This window comes from Aythya fuligula, chromosome 11 (genome assembly GCF_009819795.1).
Source record: "Aythya fuligula isolate bAytFul2 chromosome 11, bAytFul2.pri, whole genome shotgun sequence".
In the NCBI taxonomy this organism is placed as follows: domain Eukaryota; kingdom Metazoa; phylum Chordata; class Aves; order Anseriformes; family Anatidae; genus Aythya; species Aythya fuligula.
Genome location: NC_045569.1, coordinates 11,093,382 through 11,111,870, shown reverse-complemented (window position 1 = coordinate 11,111,870; position 18,489 = coordinate 11,093,382). Strand labels below are relative to the sequence as shown.

At 42.4% G+C, this 18,489-nt stretch overlaps 1 protein-coding gene and 1 non-coding gene across 2 annotated transcripts; both read left to right on the top strand.

Annotated features, from left to right (window-relative positions):
* The first annotated feature begins 13,632 nt into the window (after positions 1-13,632).
* LOC116493519 (olfactory receptor 10A7-like) lies at positions 13,633-14,595 on the top strand. The gene has a single exon (XM_032194981.1). It carries the CDS (start codon positions 13,633-13,635, stop codon positions 14,593-14,595), a length of 963 nt encoding a protein of 320 aa, XP_032050872.1.
* A 3,805-nt stretch (positions 14,596-18,400) lies between these two features.
* TRNAM-CAU lies at positions 18,401-18,472 on the top strand. Its single transcript has one exon. It is a non-coding gene; the product is annotated as a tRNA-Met (tRNA).
* The last annotated feature ends 17 nt before the right edge of the window (positions 18,473-18,489 follow it).

The following is an 18,489-nucleotide window of genomic DNA, read 5'->3' as shown; positions in this document are numbered from 1 at the left end:
GAGGTGCTTGAGAGAGTCCAGAGAAGGGCAACAAAGCTGGTGAGGGGTCTGGAGAACAAGTCCTACGAGGAGAGGCTGAGGGAGCTGGGTTTGTTCAGCTTGTTTGTTCAGGAGAAGAGGAGGCTCAGGGGCGACCTTATCGCACTCTACGGGTACCTTAAAGAAGGCTGGAGCAAGGTGGGGGTTGGTCTGTTCTCCCCCATGCCTGGTGACAGGACAAGGAGAAATGGCCTAAAGTTGTGCCAGGGGAGGTTTAGGTTGGATATTAGGAAGAACTTCTTTATTGAAAGGGCTGTTAGGCATTGGAATAGGCTGCCCAAGGAAGTGGTTGAGTCTCCATCCCTGGTTGTCTTTAAAAGACATTTAGATATTTAGTGATGTGGTTTAGTGGAGGACTGGTTAGTGTTAGGTCAGAGGTTGGACTTGGTGATCTTGGAGGTCTCTTCCAACCTAGATCATTCTGTGATTCTGTTGCAGTCTCCCAGCTCAGAGACAACCACCTATTAGTCTGGCGCAATGGATTTGCGTGTTCCTTGCACTAGCCGTTCCTTCACCTCCTCTTCACATACAAGGACACGCATCTCTTTCACGCTCCTTCAGGAGTAAACAAGCCCAGATAGATTAAAGCCCCTTTCTCCAGGTCAGTAAGATCCCTGCCTTTGGTTTCAGTGAGAATTCAGGCCCTAACAACTCAAGTGTCTTCTGGATGGTGTTTCTTCTGGGTAGGATAATTTCATTTCCCTTTTGAAGACTTACAGGGATATAATAACAAAAGCAAAGGCATAAAACGGTACCTGAGGCACAGGCTACTTTTCAGCCTGCAGCAGACTATACTGGTATATCATATATACCAGTATCATAGCAGGAAACGTAGAAAACTGCCTGTTGCTTCTCAGGTTTAAAGTTTTCCCTTAAAAGGTGTATGCAAAGGTGTAGTCAGCTGTTTGAGTACAATTCTCACGTATACATGAACATTTTCCTCTCCCCTTCCCAACTTGGAGTGCAACATTTTTCATCATACTGTTACAAATTCCAAGTCAACTTAGCTTTATGAGATTTGTTTATGGGGTTAATAAAAGGCAAGTAAAGAGCACTGGATGCACGGGGAGTCTGGGCTCCTCCAACACGCACACACGTTACATTGGGCAGCTGCTTTTTATGCTCCTAGGCTAATACATGTTCATTACTACTTCTAGAAAAGGCAGGGTTATTATAATTAGTTCCCGTATTTTGAACCCTTCCACCGGTGCATGCGTATTAGTCCCCGGTGGTCCCTCTGGGGGTCTCTCATGCTGAAGGCTCACAGTCCTCCTCCCAGGCTTTGTCCTTGTCCTTCTCCTTTGTCCATCTTGGCCAGATATCAGGCATTGCCTCTAACTCTATACAAGAAAGAGAGAGAAGCACACCTTTCTACTTTGTCAGCTACTGGCAGACCTAGAGAAAAAACAAACAAACAAACAAACAAACAAACAAACAAAAAAACTGTTAATTAAAAAGTAATGTTGTTTTAAGGCATTTCACCAAATATGTAATATTTGGTAGAAACCAGACAACAAATGAAAGGGAAGAAGAAACAGTAGAAGGTACTTGCATGGCCTTAATTTACATGGCAATGGACAACATCGACAATCTGCAATGATTTACAAGTGCCTTACACCATTCACCCTTGAGACAGAAAAATGGGATTCCCATATGATGTAAGGGGAGTACAATCCCTCTCAAAATACAAGAGCCTGGGGTATGCTACTGAGTACTGAAAATGTTAAGGCTAGGCAGCACTGAACTCAACAGAGAAGGGAGGCTGAGTCTCCCTGGCTGTTCACGTAACAGACCAGAGCCTCAGCTTTTAGCCCTAAGCAATGATTCCTAGTGCCAGGCGGGGAACTAGTTCTTCTTAAGCCAGGGACCATTTCAGCATCTTTAAAGCTACAGAAAGGCTTGAAGGCTCTGTGGAATCACGTTCCTGGCACAAAAATCTGGGGACCAGGACCGGGGACCAGGACTGGGCAAGTGGGGCACAAGTGTGTTGGGGAGCAAGCTCTCTGGGCTGATTACCAGGGCTTTAAACTAGGTTTGATGGGGGAAGGGAAGGGAGCTAAAAGTGACAGAGAAGGGCTGGGGGAAGTCATCACTACTGTCTTCAACAGTGACAGGGAAAAACTTCTGAGCTCTGGACAGGTGGAGAGCTTGTGGGTAAGAATAAAGGGGTGGGCTGGTATGGGAGACACGGTGGTGGGGGTCTACTACAGGTTTCTAGATCAGGAGGAGGAAGTCGATGAGGCCTTCTACGAGCAGCTGCTAGTAGCCTCATGATCACGAACACTGGTCCTCATGGGGGACTTCAATTACCCAGACATCTGCTGGGTAAGCAACTCAGCCAGGCACGAGCAGTCCAAACGGTTCCTACAATGCTTTGAGGACAATTTTCTGACGCAGGTGGTGGAGGAGCCAACGAGGCAGGGGGCACTCCTGGACCTCATTCTTACCAACAGGGATGGCCTTGTTAGGGATGTGAAGGTTTTTTAACTTTACTGTTAAATCCATTCAATATCAAGCCTTTTTTACTCAGCATATCAAAATAAATTATTGTGATTGTACTTCTGGTCTTGTAAACAACTAAGTAAACCTGACTAAGAACAGGAATATTCAGAAAGTGGATATCTTCATTATAAAGTTATAATCATCCCCCATCATTATAATTTATGTCCATAAATATGAAAAGTCACTACCTTAGAAAAAAAAAAGTTTTCCTCCTCGGTCAAAGGAAAAGTGATAGCCTGGAACTTTTTCCCATTAAAAAAAATAAAAGAAAAAAAGGGGGAGGTGAAATGAGTTGCAAAACTAGTTAGTACCTTATGATTGCAAGACAGAAACTGTCTCCTGGAATTCTCCTTCCCACTGATTGGAGAGACTGGGTTCAAGTCTAGACTTGATTTGATTTTCTTTCTCTCAAAACAAAGTTCTCTTTTGCAACTAGCAAGTAACTTGCCCTGTTTAAAACAGAAATGATAACTTGAAACATTGCCAGCCATCTGCAGTAGCTTTGTTTTATTTCCCTTTTCACATAGGCTGAAAGAAAGTTATGTGAGGGGATTGTTTAACTCATTGAACTTGATACTTTCTGTCTGAAACTTGTTCTGGCTTGCCAGAAGGAGTGTTCATTAAAGTGAAATATGGTTTGTGCTTTTGTTTTCTGTCTGCTTATTTATAAGTTCAACACAAATTCTGGTGTTGCTTGTATCTGAGCAGCATGGCCTCAGATACATGAGCATCATGGCCTTCAACTTATGTGATTAGTACATACTTTACATCTATTTTTCTTTGACTTAGAGGAAGTGTGAACAAAAAGGAATAGTTCATCATCTACTCATAGCCAAGCCCCAACAGACAAGGCAGTCCTTCTCCCTTAACTGTGATCACAGAGAACACAGCTGCACAGCATAATGCCACCAACATAGTCTCTTTTCAGCTCCCCTTCTTTCCACACCATTGAATTATAAGTAAACAGTACTTTATTCATTGATTATATTACAATTTAATGCTTAAAATATCTACCGCATGGCAAAAGACAAGAAAGGAAATCAATAATGCATGACAGAATTAATTGTCTTGGGATTGGGGAATGTATCTGAACTGTTCATTCCTCTTTTCCTATTGCATTTATTAACTTATATGATGACCATGACTAGAAATGTCCTCACCACTGTTCTGATTGTGTTATACTCTCATTCACTGGGAATCTTGACTTAGTTCTTGAAGACCTGCTCTAGTTCTCTACCATCCTGCCCAAGACCATAGCTGGCTTGATCACTGCAGACATCCCATTGTATTTTCCTCTCAGTTCAGGCAAGGCAAGTCCTTTGTCCTATATTCATCCTCAGGTCAGAGGAAGAACATAAGAAGAAGAAAATATTTCAATCCTCCTGAAAATACCAGGAAAATCTCTAATTTCAACTAGTAGTAATACAAGCTCATAAAAGTTCCCTTGTGTGGGCTACATTTATAGCCATGCTAGAGAAAACAGCTTGGCAATGACCTTAAGGGGTTATCTAGTCTATCCGCCTGTTCATTTTTGTGTCTCTTGACAAGGCAGATCATTCCCCATTTTAATTTGGGCTATGATCACTTGCTGTCACTCATCCTGAAACAAAATGTTATAGCTTGTTCATATCCATTTAATATTTTAAAATTAACCTTTTATTTACAATATACGTATTGGCCCACATCTAAAAGAAAAAAATATATTTGGAAATTAAAAATATTAAAAAATAATGAACATCAGTATCTCTCTTGAACTTTAATCCATTAATTTTGTTGCCCAGAATGATTTTCTAAAACTTACCAGAATCTTACAAATATTCCCTATGCTTCTATAATTATATTTTTCATTTGTTGAAAGAAAAATATCTCTGTGTACATGATATGTTTTTATTCTTAATACTTTATCTGGCTAAATATCAACTGATTTTTCTTTTGCATTTTTCTCTATTTATACAAATGTCTATTTACCTACCTGTCTACCTATTAAACATTTTTCTTCCATCATATTGATATTTGTACTACCTAATATTTGTCTGTTTAATTCTTGTGCATGTATCATCACTAATTCCCCTCTCTAATCTTCTCTCTGTCATATTAGGTGTTCATATATATGTATTGATTCATGTGTCCTCTGTCTAGCAATGCAGACAGGGCTCATTTTGTTCATGTATCTTACAATCAGTGTTGTAAAATAGTATCCCATTTTAATAATTTTATAGTAATCATGAGTTTTGGTACAGAAATGTATTTTTCATCTCAACTGAGTGTGCAGGTGATTATACAGAACAGCACTGGAGGAAATTGGAGCTGTTACAGACTTTGCAATGTAGTGTTGTTTCTGCTATAGAAGGAGATGTCAACAGGGACATCCCTGATAACATCGCGTCTTCTGAGAGATACAGTTGAAGGCACACAGTCCACAAGATGCTTGACCACAAATATAATGTTAAGGTTAATTTTGACAGTGTCAGCCCCTGCTGGAAATGGACATTTATTAAGTTCATTTGGAACCTTATAATTCAATGTCATTAGGCTTGTTTTATAACAAGAAATGTGCTATTGTGTCATGTGACGATTGAAAACATCAAGTCTAGAAAAACTCTTCCTCAAATATGATTTTTCCTATTAACTCCCTAATGATAGTACAGAAAGTTGAGGAGGGGTAGGGGGAAACTTATTATTTGCTTGGTTTAATAAGCCATTAGGTAATATTTAGAGAGTGTGAAGGGCAAACACAGGAGTAAAGTTTCCTGAAGTTTTAATGGGGCCTTCTGAGGTTATTAGAAATAGAGCTGTTATGGGAAATCCTAATGGCCCTCCGGGGAGGAGCTGATTAGAGCAGAAAAACAGCATGCTTACAGGCAAAGAAAGGAAGGAAAAAATGCTTTCATGAAGCAGCCCCTGTGACGTGTCCTGCCAAAAGAAAGGAGCAAGGATGCTCAACCTTTGCAGCCCTTGCCTGCCTGAGTTTTCTTTCTGATCAGCATGGAGCATGAAGAGGAGATTGCCTCTGCACTCCCAGAATCCTGGAGAGTGCAAAGACAGCACAGTAAAGGTGTCTGAGCAAAGGTCTCTTCCTGCTTGCCCTGCTGCTGCAGGAAAAAGTAGCCAAGGGTCTGTGAAAGGGACAGACCTCCCTGTCACAGTATGGCCCAATGATACTCCTCTTCAACTACAATCACTGTGACTCCTGTCCCACATCTCCTACACCCACACAGCTGGTATCTGTCTGGCCTACACATCACTGCTGTCCCAGCTGTGGGACTACCCTCCTCCCCTATGCTCCTCAGCCTCAAACACTGCTGATCAGTCCTGAAACAGAGCCCTCAGACTCAGTTTTCCTGCTACACCTCTAGCCTAACCTGCAGGTCCCCAGCAGTCCAGCCTCACAGAGATGGTAGCCAGCTTCTCCATATAGAGCTTTGCCTGCCCCAGACCAGTTTCCCACCCCACCAGACCCCACTATTTCAGTGGTGCTTTGTAGACTGCCCCTGCAACCCCTAAACTTCCACTTGCCACAGACCATTCCCCTAGCTTTCCAGAAATGGATGGCTAGACTATCTTCTTCCAGGTGATGTGGTATTACCCTATAACAACTTGCAGGTCCCAGTTGTCCCAGTCCTACCACCCAGCTCCACTAAGCTCCCATTTTGCATCATATCCTCTACCCCATCCCAAAGCCTTGACCAATTCCCTGAAGTACTGCTCACCCAGATCCACCCACCTCAGAGGTGCCCAGCTCACCCAATGTTCCTCAATGAACTGCCATGACAATTCTACATGGGTCCCCAATGGGATGTTCAATTCACCTCTGGAAATGACTCTTTCAAGGGGCCATTGTAAACATTTTATTTGTCTGAGACCAGGTTATGAGTTCCACTCCACTAGAGAGTGTTGTTTTCAGAGCAAAATGCATACATGTTATGATGTGGGTGCTCAAAAACTGCAGTTCCAGGCCTCTGTCACTGTCTAGAAGTAAGGAGAAATGTCTGTCCACAATGTCCTTGGGCCTGCATTCACAAATCTTAGGGATGCATGCATCAAATAATAACTTCTGAGACAAGTGAAATCTGATCTATTTCACCACAGAATGACAGGGGAGGTTCAGGTTGGATATCAGGAGAATACTCTTCACCAAGAGGGCAGTCGGGCAATGGAACAGGCTCCCCAGGGCAGTGGTCATGGCCCAGAGCCTACCAGAATTCTATAAATATTTGGACAATGCTCTCAGACACATGATCTATTTATTTTTTGATGGCCCTTTGGGGACCAGGTGTTGGACTCAATAATTCTTGTGGGTCCCTTCCAACTCTGATATTCTACGATTCTATAAAGGCACAGCTTGCAAATCATAAACAGAATGGAAGATGGAATATTTCAAGTTAGGCTGATTTGTAACTCATCTTTTACAGACAATAAGTATGTCTTAGCTGAGAAAGCTCAGAATCTGCAGACAGTTCAGAAAAGACATCTCAGGCCAGTATTAAATCTCTGGTGGGAGACGGAAGGGAGGGAGGGAGGGAGGGAGGGAGGAAGGAAAGAAAGAAAAGAAAGGAAGGGAGGGAGGGAGGGAGGGAGGAAGGAAGGAAGGGAGGGAGGGAGGAAGAGAGGAAGAGAGGGAGGGAGAAAGAGAGGGAAGGAGGGAGGGAGGGAGGGAGGGAGGGAGGGAGGGAGGAAGGAAGGAAGGAAGGAAGGAAGGAAGGAAGGAAGGAAGGAAGGAAGGAAGGAAGGAAGGAAGGAAGGAAGGAAGGAAGGAAGGAAGGAAGGAAGGAAGGAAGGAAGGAAGGAAGGTTGGTTTTCCAGCCCTCTGATCATCTTCATGGTCCCCTTTTGGATCTTCTTCAGTCTGTCTGCATTGTTTCTGAATTGTGGGAACCAGAACTAGATGCAGTACTCCCGGTGCAGCCTGACAATTGCTGAGTGAAATGACAGCATTTCTGTCTCTGCAAGCAATGCCCCTTTGGATGCAGCCCAGGATCTAATTTGCCTTTGCTGCTGGAGCAGCACACTGCTGACTCGTACACAGCTTGTTGTCCATCAGGACCCCCAGGTCCCTTTCAGAAAAGGTGTACGGGGCTCTTTGGTCATGTTATCCCAGGTGAAGGATCTTGCACATGTCTTTGTTAAAATTCTAACAATGTTCCACCAGAAGATGTTGGGTGTCTGATATCTGAATATCCTCCAGGAACACTTTCCATTGGCTTCTAGACAGCCAGCTTACCCCAAGGACACCATTCCTGCCTTGTTAATGAACATGCTAGGCCAAGCAGACAGGACACGGTTTTCTAGAACCATCTATCTCATACTGTTAGCAATTCCCTTGGGACCATCTTCAGGAAACAGGATAACCTGGTCTCTGACTACACATCTGATATCTTTATCCTGATTGCAAAGGCTTGGGCTACTCCAAAGTCCTCACCAGCCCACCTAAGACGTATCATTATGGATATTTTTCTAAAACTTTTCCATGACATCAATTATCTTTCTTTACTTCTTCTTTACTTCTTCTTCCTTTTATTTATTTATTTATTTATTATTTCCTTGTTTAGAAAGTTTCGCAATATCCAGATTTCAACAGGAAACAGCCTTCTCCCCAATAAAAAAGAACTCTTAAGATGTAGATTTCAATTTTCCAGCACATACAGTAAAATTACAGCTTTCTATCTCATCAGTTCTATTCATATTTCTTAAGTTAAATAGGAGTATCAATTCACATTGCAGGACCGTTAAATTCCACAATAAATATTTCAGTTAAACAATTTCTGATTTTGCTGTCCATTTATACCTTGATTAGTACTTTTGTCTCTGTTGTCAGAGGAAAACATTTCAGAAAAGTGAGAAAGAAATTTGTCACATTCATAGTATATTAGTTTCTCTCCCATCTAAAACCCAAATTGTATCTTCCCAGGTTAAAACTTTGTTAGAAAAATATGCTATTCTGGCATCTATAATTATTCCCAAAACACACATGGTTGAAGGGGGAGATAAGCAGAAGGAGTGGGATTCTAAAGCAATGTACAGAATATATTGGATTATATGAAAGAAATTTTAGCAAATGAAATAAGGATGTTATTATTAGAGAAGATTATTTCAGATTTCTACTTAAGGATGGGATGAATCACACCTAAGAAATGAGAATGTCTATATAAAGGGAGTCTTTGTATCTGCACTTATTTACACTGGAGAAATCCAGGGTTAGCTATACCCTTCTGCCCAAGCTGTGTTTGCCACCATTTGCATAAGGCTGCCTAGTGTAGATGAAAGTGCAGTAGCTCGTATGCCTTTGCCATGAGATTGACCCTGCCCTTTATCTTCTGTGGAATGAACAACAGTTCTGAAGATCCCTGCACACTTATGAGGTTTTATCATAGCAGAAGAAGCTAACATGAGATGAACCAAGATGTAGTCACTGTTATTTCAGTAAACTGCAAAATTCGGAGAGGTCTACTTATAGAAGCTGCTACTGCAGGTGATGCCAGATTCTGAATTTCAGCATCCACCAAAACAACAAAGTCTGCACCCTCAGCAAATTTGCACATCCCTGTCCAAGGCAAATGGGTTGAAACTAGATGATTTTTGAGCTCCCTTCCAACCTGGGCCACTGTATGATTCCATGATTCTGTTATATCTTCTCGTCAGCCTGCTTGTCTTTTTTTTTTTTTTTTTTTTTCATTTGATACAGCTAAAATTCAGTTCATAATAAGATGAAACTCTGTAGTGGATTAGTGGATTGACGAGTTGTTTGCTAATGTTATATTCTAGATTACTCTTATTTCTTATATCTGTGGTGTGGATGTCTATATCCAAGATAGTTGTCTGGTCTTCCTCAACTACAAATGAAGAAAGTGAGAAAAATCTGTATGAAAGTCGTTCATCTGATCTATTTTATATGTCTGGTTTATATGTCTGGGTAATATATATCATCAGAGTTCCTAATTCAAGAACTCAGTGACATCTAGCTGTCACATAGATAGGTCAAATTAACCAGGGCCAGAAATGTCTATATCACTTCATTTACTATAGTGTTTATCCAGAAAGCTAATTAATATTTATACATCTGTAACAAAAACTCTGCATGACCCTAAGTACAGTCAGGTCAAGGAAGGACAGGCACTCCAGCTGCTGGAGCGAGTGAGGATGTCTCAGCAGCAGTCACTGGTTGGACTTGTGTGTGTGTGTGCAAGTGGAATTGGTGCCATCTGCTGGAGCAAGTGGGGATCCTAACATCAGGAATTGGAAGGGTCCTACAGTCTTTGAGCCTGGAGTGCCAGCTGCTGGGAGGGACCAGCGTGAGTGGACTGGCTACCAGCAACTGGAGCCACACAAGGTGCACCTTTGCCCTATGGTGCCCGCTGCTGGAGTGACCGAGGTCCTAGCGTCAGTAGTTGGAGTGAATGTGAGTCTTTTACTCCCAGCCATGGGGCGGGAGTGGTGTTTGTTCCCAAAGCAGCTACTCAGGCCACTGGTGTGAGCACGGACTTCTCACTAGTGGCTGGAACAGGGCCACAGGTCATAGCCTGTGTGCCTGCTGCAGGCAGACTATCATCCCCAACCTGGTATGCATGGGCTGTGTGTGTGTATTCACCAGCAAACTTTAAGCTGGACCAGCCAGCAATTAGGAGGGGCCTTGGGTCTGGGTAGGGGTCTGTGCTGGCACTCAGGAACATGGTGTGCCTGAGGGACGGCTGTGTGAGTGTGTGCATCTGCAGTGAACTTCAGGCGGGACTGGCCACCAAAAGGTGACCTGTGAAAGGGGTAAAGGGGCCCAGGGGTCTGGGCAGGGGTGCTGGGTGGACAGAGGGGCTGTGCCAGGTACTCATTTACAGATCTGTAAATGCATGTGTACTTGTGAACTTGGAGAGTGCTCTGTGTGTGCCTTCACTAGTGAACTTCTATCTCTACCAGCCAGAGGAGGAAGGGTCTTGACTCTTGGTGTCTACATTTACAAGAGTCCTTTTTGTTGTTGAAGGCAGCCCTTGACTAGGGCAGCCATTCTGGCCTGTCATGTCAGTGTCCTGTGTCTGTCTGGGTGTTTCTGTGTGGATCTGTGGCACAACATTCAGCTTTGCTACCAGCTGAACCTGAAAAGGGGAAAGCAGCAGCCACATCGCCCAGCCTGGGCAGAGAGCTCAGGGTGTCCGGGCACCAGGCTGGGCATCAGGGGCTGGGCAGAAAAAGTCCTGGGACAGGACAGCTGGAGGAGTCGGCCATCTTCAAACTGCTCTGTATCTCCCTTAACCAACTTACTGCTTCTGTGCATTTAAAATTAAAAAATAATAACTTTCATTAATTTAAATTGTTCTTTGTCAGCTGCGATACCAAGGGAGGTGTTTTGTCTTCTGAGTATACTTGGTAATGAATCCAGAGAGGAGTTGCGACCTCAGAAAGCAATATAAGATAAAATGTAGTTCAAAACAGTGAAACCTCACTGTCTCTTCAGGATCCTACATGAAACTGTTTACAGACTTGAAGTGTTGCCCAAAAGGCAGAAGAAGGTATCCCAGTATCTGAACTCATGAACAAAGGCGTCATATCACAAGCTCTAGATGGCTTCTCATGAAAATTGAGGTATATTGATATTTTCTGGACTTTTTGGTAACAAACTGTCAACAAAAATTGTATTAATATAGATGGCTCAAGAAAAAATAATTTGTTTTTAAAGGGCAGAATGGCATGCATCTAAAAACTCTAGATATTTGCAATGCATACAATGTCTGAGCCATATTTATTATATATATATAACTAAATATTTTTATATTTACATATTATTTAAGACTGACTGAGATGTAAGAGAGATATTACTTCCAAAGGATGAACAAAAAGAACATCTGAGAGTTCTCTTTCCTGTTCTTAGATTATAAGGGAAATTTAAATGGGTTTCTCAGCTGCTGTTTTGTCATACAGATGTTTGCAGAAATAACACAAGAGTTTTTCTTGATCATTCAGTAAAATACCTTGTAAGAAGACAGAATTTTTTTCTCTGAAAAAGAATATTTTTTAAAGAAACAAAGTAGTTGCTCAATTTGGAAAAGGGAGGTGCTACCCATAGCAGAGGACAATCGGGTTACAGAGTACTTCAGTAAGCTGAACCCGTCAAAGTCCATGGGACTGGATGCAGTGGAGGGTGCTGAGGGAAGTGGCTGATGTCATTACCAGATTACTACTTGTCGTCTTTGACAGGTCAAGTTCATTGGGGAATTTCCCAGTGACAGAAAATAAATAAATAAATAAATAAAGTGTCCATCTTCAAGTAAGCCAAGAAGCCAAGAAGGAAGATCTGAGGAATGTCAGTTTCACCTCAGGCCCAAGGGAAGAATATGGAGCAAATCTTCCTGGAAGCCATGTCCAAGAAAATGAAGGGAAAGAAGGGATTTGTTACTGCACAGATTTACCAAAAATAAGTCATGCCTGACCATCACACTGAGATGACTGGCACAGAGTGGGTGTGATAGTGATGAGATGACTGACCACAGGGGAAAGTGGTGGATGTCATTTAATGACTTCAACAATTCTTGACACTATAGCCTTGTAGCCAAATTGGGAAGATAGAAACTGGATGAAAAAACTAATAGGTGAGTGGAAAAAAAAAAAAAAAAAGAAACCTGTCTGGACCATCAAGCTTTCACAGGTACGTTCAACAATATGAGTCTAGGTGGTAGTTGGCTGTAAGAGGCATTCTTCATGGACTGATACTGAGACTAACATTTCTTCACATCTCCATCAGTGACTGGGAAGATGTGATGTAGGAGAACATCCTGGGGAGTTCCAGATGCCAGCAGTTTTGGAATAGGAGAAAAGGTTCATACACAGGAATGTCATGAAGATAAATGCCAAGTCATGGCTCTGGCACAAGTGATGAATCAGATTGGCACTGACAGTCTGGGAAGTAGTTCTGCAGAAAGGGATGTGTGAGTCCTGATGTATGGAAAGCTGAACATCAGCCAGCAGGGTATCCCTGCAGTGGAGAGGAATAACCACGTATCCACCTGTGTTAGCAAGAGCCAGCCAGCTGGTTGAGGGAAGCACCCATTCCCCTCTGCTTTGCATGTGTGAGGCCACCTGTGGAGAAGGAAGTCCCATTTTGGAGTCCCTCAGCACATGAAAGAGATGGATAATTTGAAGAGTTCAAAATAGGGCCACTAAAATGATCAGAGGGAACACAGGTCAACATGGTAACATCCTGAAAGGGACTGTTTTATAAGAATGCAGATTTATAACTCCAGTTTACTGTGAAGAAACCTAAGAAGATCAAAATTTGCTGATGATCAAAGTGCATGTCAGACAGTGCCTTAAGTTCAAGCTGTCAGGTAGGATCTTTCTCAGCTAATATTGCTTTCTGCAGTTCCTGTAGCTGCTGCTGATACAGGAGCTGAACTGAACTGAAACAGGAAAGTTTCTTAGAATACTGAATTCATAAACAATTGATAGTAGAGCTGAATAAAGAGCAATGATAGATTTTTTTTGTTGTTGTTGTTTAAAAAAAAAAAAAAGTTAGCAGGTCATTGTTTTATATTTTAGCAGTGATGAGACCAAAAGTATACATTCTGTCCATTTTTCAAGCTATCAAAAGTATGGCTGTACCATCAACAATTTTATTGTCCTTTATTTATTTGAAATGTAGTTATGCATATGTATGTATTTATGTGTGAAAATAAGGGAAAATATTTTTTTCCAAAAGTAAAGCAGAGAATTTAATTAGATTGTAGTTCAGTAGGAAATAAACTCACATTTCACAAGCAGAAAATAAAATACATGAACTACTGATGAAATCATGTTTGAGAAAATACTGGTTGAATTGATGTAGATGTGGCAATATTTTAGCTTAATTAAAAAGGAAAGTAGGAAAACAGTAATGAAAATCCTAGCTCTTCTGCACTTAAGCTCACTGTTTTTCTTATTACCTTACTTTTATGATATTTTACTTTTTTTAGAGTGCTTCTCAAAATGTTATATGCCCATCTATATTTGTTCATCCCACTTAGTTTATGGAACAGGTTTCAGACACACTCACTATTTTATCTTCATCCCTATAAAGATTTTTCTTCTTCATGTCTTTTTTATTGGCTGATACAGGCTGGGTTGTTCTTTCACATGGAAGCAGACGAAGAACTGGGTCTCAAAAACCAGACATACTTCACCTTGCAGGGGTTCTCGCAGCTTGCCACTCTTCAGGTCTTCCTCTTTGAGGGAATCCTCCTGATGTTCCTAATCACAATGACAGGGAACTTTCTCATCATTTTAGTTGCAACCACTGACCCTGCCTTGCATACTCCCATGTACTATTTTCTCAAAAACTTGGCTTTAATTGAAATTTGCTTTACATTAAACATAGTACCCAAGATGCTTGTGGATTTGCTGTTGGAGAGAAAGGTCATCTCCTTTTCTGCTTGTGCCCTGCAACTTTACTTTGTCATATTCTTTGTCACTTCTGAGTGTTTCCTCTTAGGTGCCATGGCATATGATCGATATGTGGCTATATGCCATCCCTTGCACTACACCACCACAATGAACAGGAGAGTGTGTCTTCATATGGTCATAGCATGCTGGATTGCTGGTATTCCACTTTCTGTGGGACTCACTGGCTGGCTATTTAGCTACCCCTTTTGTGGCTCAAAGGAGATTAAGCATTTCTTTTGCGATATTGCTCCTGTTCTAGATCTGGTCTGTTCAGACACATACTTATTCGAGCTTCTTGTGTTCATTGCCACTGTTTTAATTGTTTTGATCCCATTTGTCTTGATAGCAGCGTCTTACATCCAGATAATCCACGCCATCCTCCAAATGCCATCTTCTGAAGGAAGGCGCAAGGCTTTCTTCACCTGCATTGCTCACCTGGTGGTGGTGACACTGTTCTACTGCACAACTGGCTTGATACATTTAAAGCCAAAGTCCAGACTCTTGGTAAAGAGCAGGAAACTGGTGGCTCTTTCTTACACAGTAGTAACTCCTATGCTGAACCCAATCATCTACAGCTTACGAAACAAAGAGGTAAAGCATGCTCTGAGGAAGACGTTTGGAAAGAGACAGTTCAGCAAGATGAATCTGCCCAGATAGACGCGCTTATTTTCTAAAAATTGTTTGCACTTGAAAGAATAAAATCAAAGAATTAATGTTTTCCTCAAAGTCTATAAGGAGTTTGGACATTTTATCTTTTTTTTTTTTTTTTTTTTTTTTTTTTTTTTTTTTATAATTAGGAAATGTACATTCTCTATGTACTGAATAAATGCTATGTTTAACGTAACTGTTCAAAACATTACAGAGACTACAGAAATAAGCCATAAATTCAGAATATTAATTACAGTATGTTTAGGTCTATTGCCCTTTTTCTACACACTGTTCAGTTTAAAGTATGTATAAAATAAATCACTGTCATAAGAACACATGACTCCAAGATACATAAAACTAATGGGTAGCATAGTACCATCAAAGTCAGAAAACAAAATTGCATGTTTTTAGGAAGAATATGCCAAAAGATTGCTTGTCCCATGGACATAATTTCATTCCAACAGAGAGTAAAAATGAAATAGAGAGATTCAGATGACTGGATATATGGCTGGGATTCAGATCAAGATTATGATATTTGACCGTAAATATCTATAGGTAAGTCAACACCCACACCCCCATCAAAGTCAATGACAATCTAATCAGCACAGTCATCAGCATTTAAGGGGTAATTTGGTTGAACAGCTGAAAGAAACTTGATTTGGTTGCTTGAAGACAAATATCTAGCAGTGCTATAAAAGTCCTACATCATCCTGTTTTGCTTCTAGTGCAAAACAGTGTGACTTTCCCATAAATCTGTGATATATCTGCCAGACTAGTGGAGCAGATAACCCTGTGGATTTCAGGCAGCCAAGGAGGTTTCAGATCATGCCTATATTGCAGCATAGTTAAGGAATATTTAAGCACTGTGGTGTAACCCAAAAGGACTCCAGCTATTACTCCAGAAGAGTATCAAGAAACTGAATCCAGTGTCCGTGGCCCTATAGCCCTCTGGGGAGTTGGGGGGAGGATAACACAAACTGTGGTATTTCTCTGACTGCATGGGAGGTGGTTAGGGATCCTGCTGCATGAGATCTTAGAATCACTCAGTGGCTGAGGTTGGAAGGGACCTCTTAAGGTCATCTGATTCAACCCACCTGCTTAAGCAGGGTCACCTGTAACTGCTTGCCCAGGACCTCCAGATGGCTTTTGAAAATCACCGTGGTGATCCCCACAGGCAATCAGAAATGAGTATTGCTATGTCACAGAGTTGCAAACCAATGCCAGGGAGAATTACTCCAGAACAGCTCACAACCATATCAGAGAGCAAATGATGGTGCAACTCCAGCCCCATCCGTGCAGTGTGGGAATATGGTTATGAAGGAAAACAGCATTTTGGGGTGCAGCAGTGGAGTGATAAAGCAGAGGCACCTCCAGGAAGACTTGTCTTAAAAGGGACCCCTTGAGAAGGAGGACTTCCCTGTGCTGTTAGGCTGTGCAATGGGAGGGACAAGGCTGTAGATGCAAGGGTGCCTGCAGATGACTTGCCTGTGTGTCAAAATATTGGAGGAACACCCTGGCAAAGTGCTTGGTGGAAGATACACTGGACAGGGCCTCACCATGGCTTAGAACTTGCACTTGAGGCAAGAATTGTGGTTTCCTGTGGGCCTTTAAGACACCATCTCCCACAAGGGCTTTAACAGCTCTGGCATCAGGTCCTGCCATTGGGAAGGCACTGCAGAGGGTTGAAGGACTGCTGACAGTGGACACGTGGGTTGCAAATGTGAGTTCATACCTCTTCTCTGTATCCTTGTTTCCATGTTGCCTGGACTCAACAGTCTGAGGGTAAAGGAGCAGAAGGAGTATTAGGAAATGCCCAAAGAGAGCAAGCAAGCTTAGGAGAACAGACATTATCTATTGAGGTGTCTGCATAGGTAAGCAGGCATCAGGATGTGTCCTACAAAACATTATTTTCTCTGAATTTGAGAGATACAGATTTGAAGGGTGGACCATTTGGTGGATAAGAAACTGGCTGGATGGCCGCTTCCAGAGAGTTGTGGTCAATGGCTTTGTGTCCAAGTGGAGGTCAGTGATGAATGGTGTTCCTCAGAGATCTGTACTGGGTCTTGTGCTGTTTAATATCATTATTAGTGACATAGACAATGGGATCAAGTGCACCCCTCAGCATGTTTGCAAACAACAAAATTAGTGTTGCAGTTGACATGGTAGAAGGAAGGGAGGCCATCCAGAGGGACCTGGACAGGCTTGAGAAGTGGGCCCCTGTGAACCTCAACAAGTTTAACAAGTCAAAGTGCAAGGTGATACACCTGGGTTAGGCAATCCCAAACATCAGTACAGACTGAAAGATGAATGGATTGAGAGCATACTAGCAAAAAGCCAATGGTATCCTGGGCTGCATAAAAACAAGCATGGCCAGAGGGTCAAAGGAGGTGATTCTCCCTTATTGGTCTGCTCTTGTGACACCCCACCTGGAGTACTGCGCTCAGCCCTGGGGTCCCCAGCACAAGAAAGACATGAACCTGTTCAAGCAGGTCCAGAGAAAGGCCACAAAAATGATCAGGAGGATGGGGCTCCTCTCCTGAAAAAAAAAAAAAAAAAGGCTGAGAGAGTTGGGGTTGTTCAACTCGGAGAAGAGAAGGCTCTGGGGAGACTATTCAATACTTAAAGGGGGGCTGTAAGAAAGATGGGGAGAGACTTTTTACAAGGGCATGTAGTGATAGAACAAGGGATAAGAATTATTAAGCTAAAAGGGGGTAGATTTAGATCAGATGTTAGGAAGAAATTCTTCACTCAGAGGGTGGTGAGGCACAATAGGTTGTCCAGGTAGATGACCCATCCCTGGAAGCATTCAAGACCAGGTTGGATGGGGCTTTGGGCAGCCTGATGTAGGGAAACATGTCCCTGCCAATGGCAGAGGGATGGACTAGATGATCTTTAAAGGTCCCTTCCCACCCAAAGAGTTCTATGATTCTGTACTTCTTTGTGCTGAACAGCCACATGTTTGAGCAGGGACATTTGGGGAGAAATGAGTTTTAGATATGGAACTGGCATGGGTGTATGGGGAGGGGGTGGACTGGGAGAGGAGAAATTACATTAAAAGGACGTAGATGTGGCTTGTGAAGGGTCTATCTTTGGCTCCAGAAAAAGGTCTGTTACCCCACTGACCCGATGCTAGCAACCAAGTTCAGCTGTGAAATTTCACAAGATGCCTGAAGCATAGATCATCTTGATAAGGTCGGCAACTTTTGTGTCTGTCATACCACAGATGTTGTATAACATTAACCCCTCACAAGGTCCCCCCCACTTCCTTGCACACATTGGAAGTGATCTGTGAGAGCAGGGAAGGAGGGAGCTTTTTTTTTTTTTTTTTTTTTTTTTTTTTTTTTTCCAAAAACCCACCACAAGGCCAAACAGGCTTCATACCAGGGGAGCCATGTGGGCAACAGTCCCAGCTTCTCCTTCAGGATGAGGAGCCAAACTGCAGCACTGTTGAGGTGTCTTCCTTCTGCACACATGGAGCTGTTGTGAACACACTGAGGTGCTTTAAGGTGGATACAAGGTGTGTGATGTGCTGAGTAATCCAGGTTTATTGTTCTCTTTGTATGTGTGTGGTGTTTTGTTTTTTTTTTGGGGGGGGGGGAGGGTGGAAGGTTGTTGTTGTTGTTTTTCCAAAAGCAACTAAACAGGTAACTCTTCAAACTGCTATTTCTGCAAAACCAAAATTTGTGAGCAACTTTGAGCAACCCGGTTTAGTGGAATGTATCCCTGCCCCTGGCAGAGCCCCCTGGGCTGTGCCGTGAGAGCAGCAGCTACCACAGGAAGGTGGAGGTGCAACTACACCTTACAGTGCTATGGGAGCAGAGTGGCGCAGCGGAAGCGTGCTGGGCCCATAACCCAGAGGTCGATGGATCGAAACCATCCTCTGCTATACATTTTGTTTCCTTC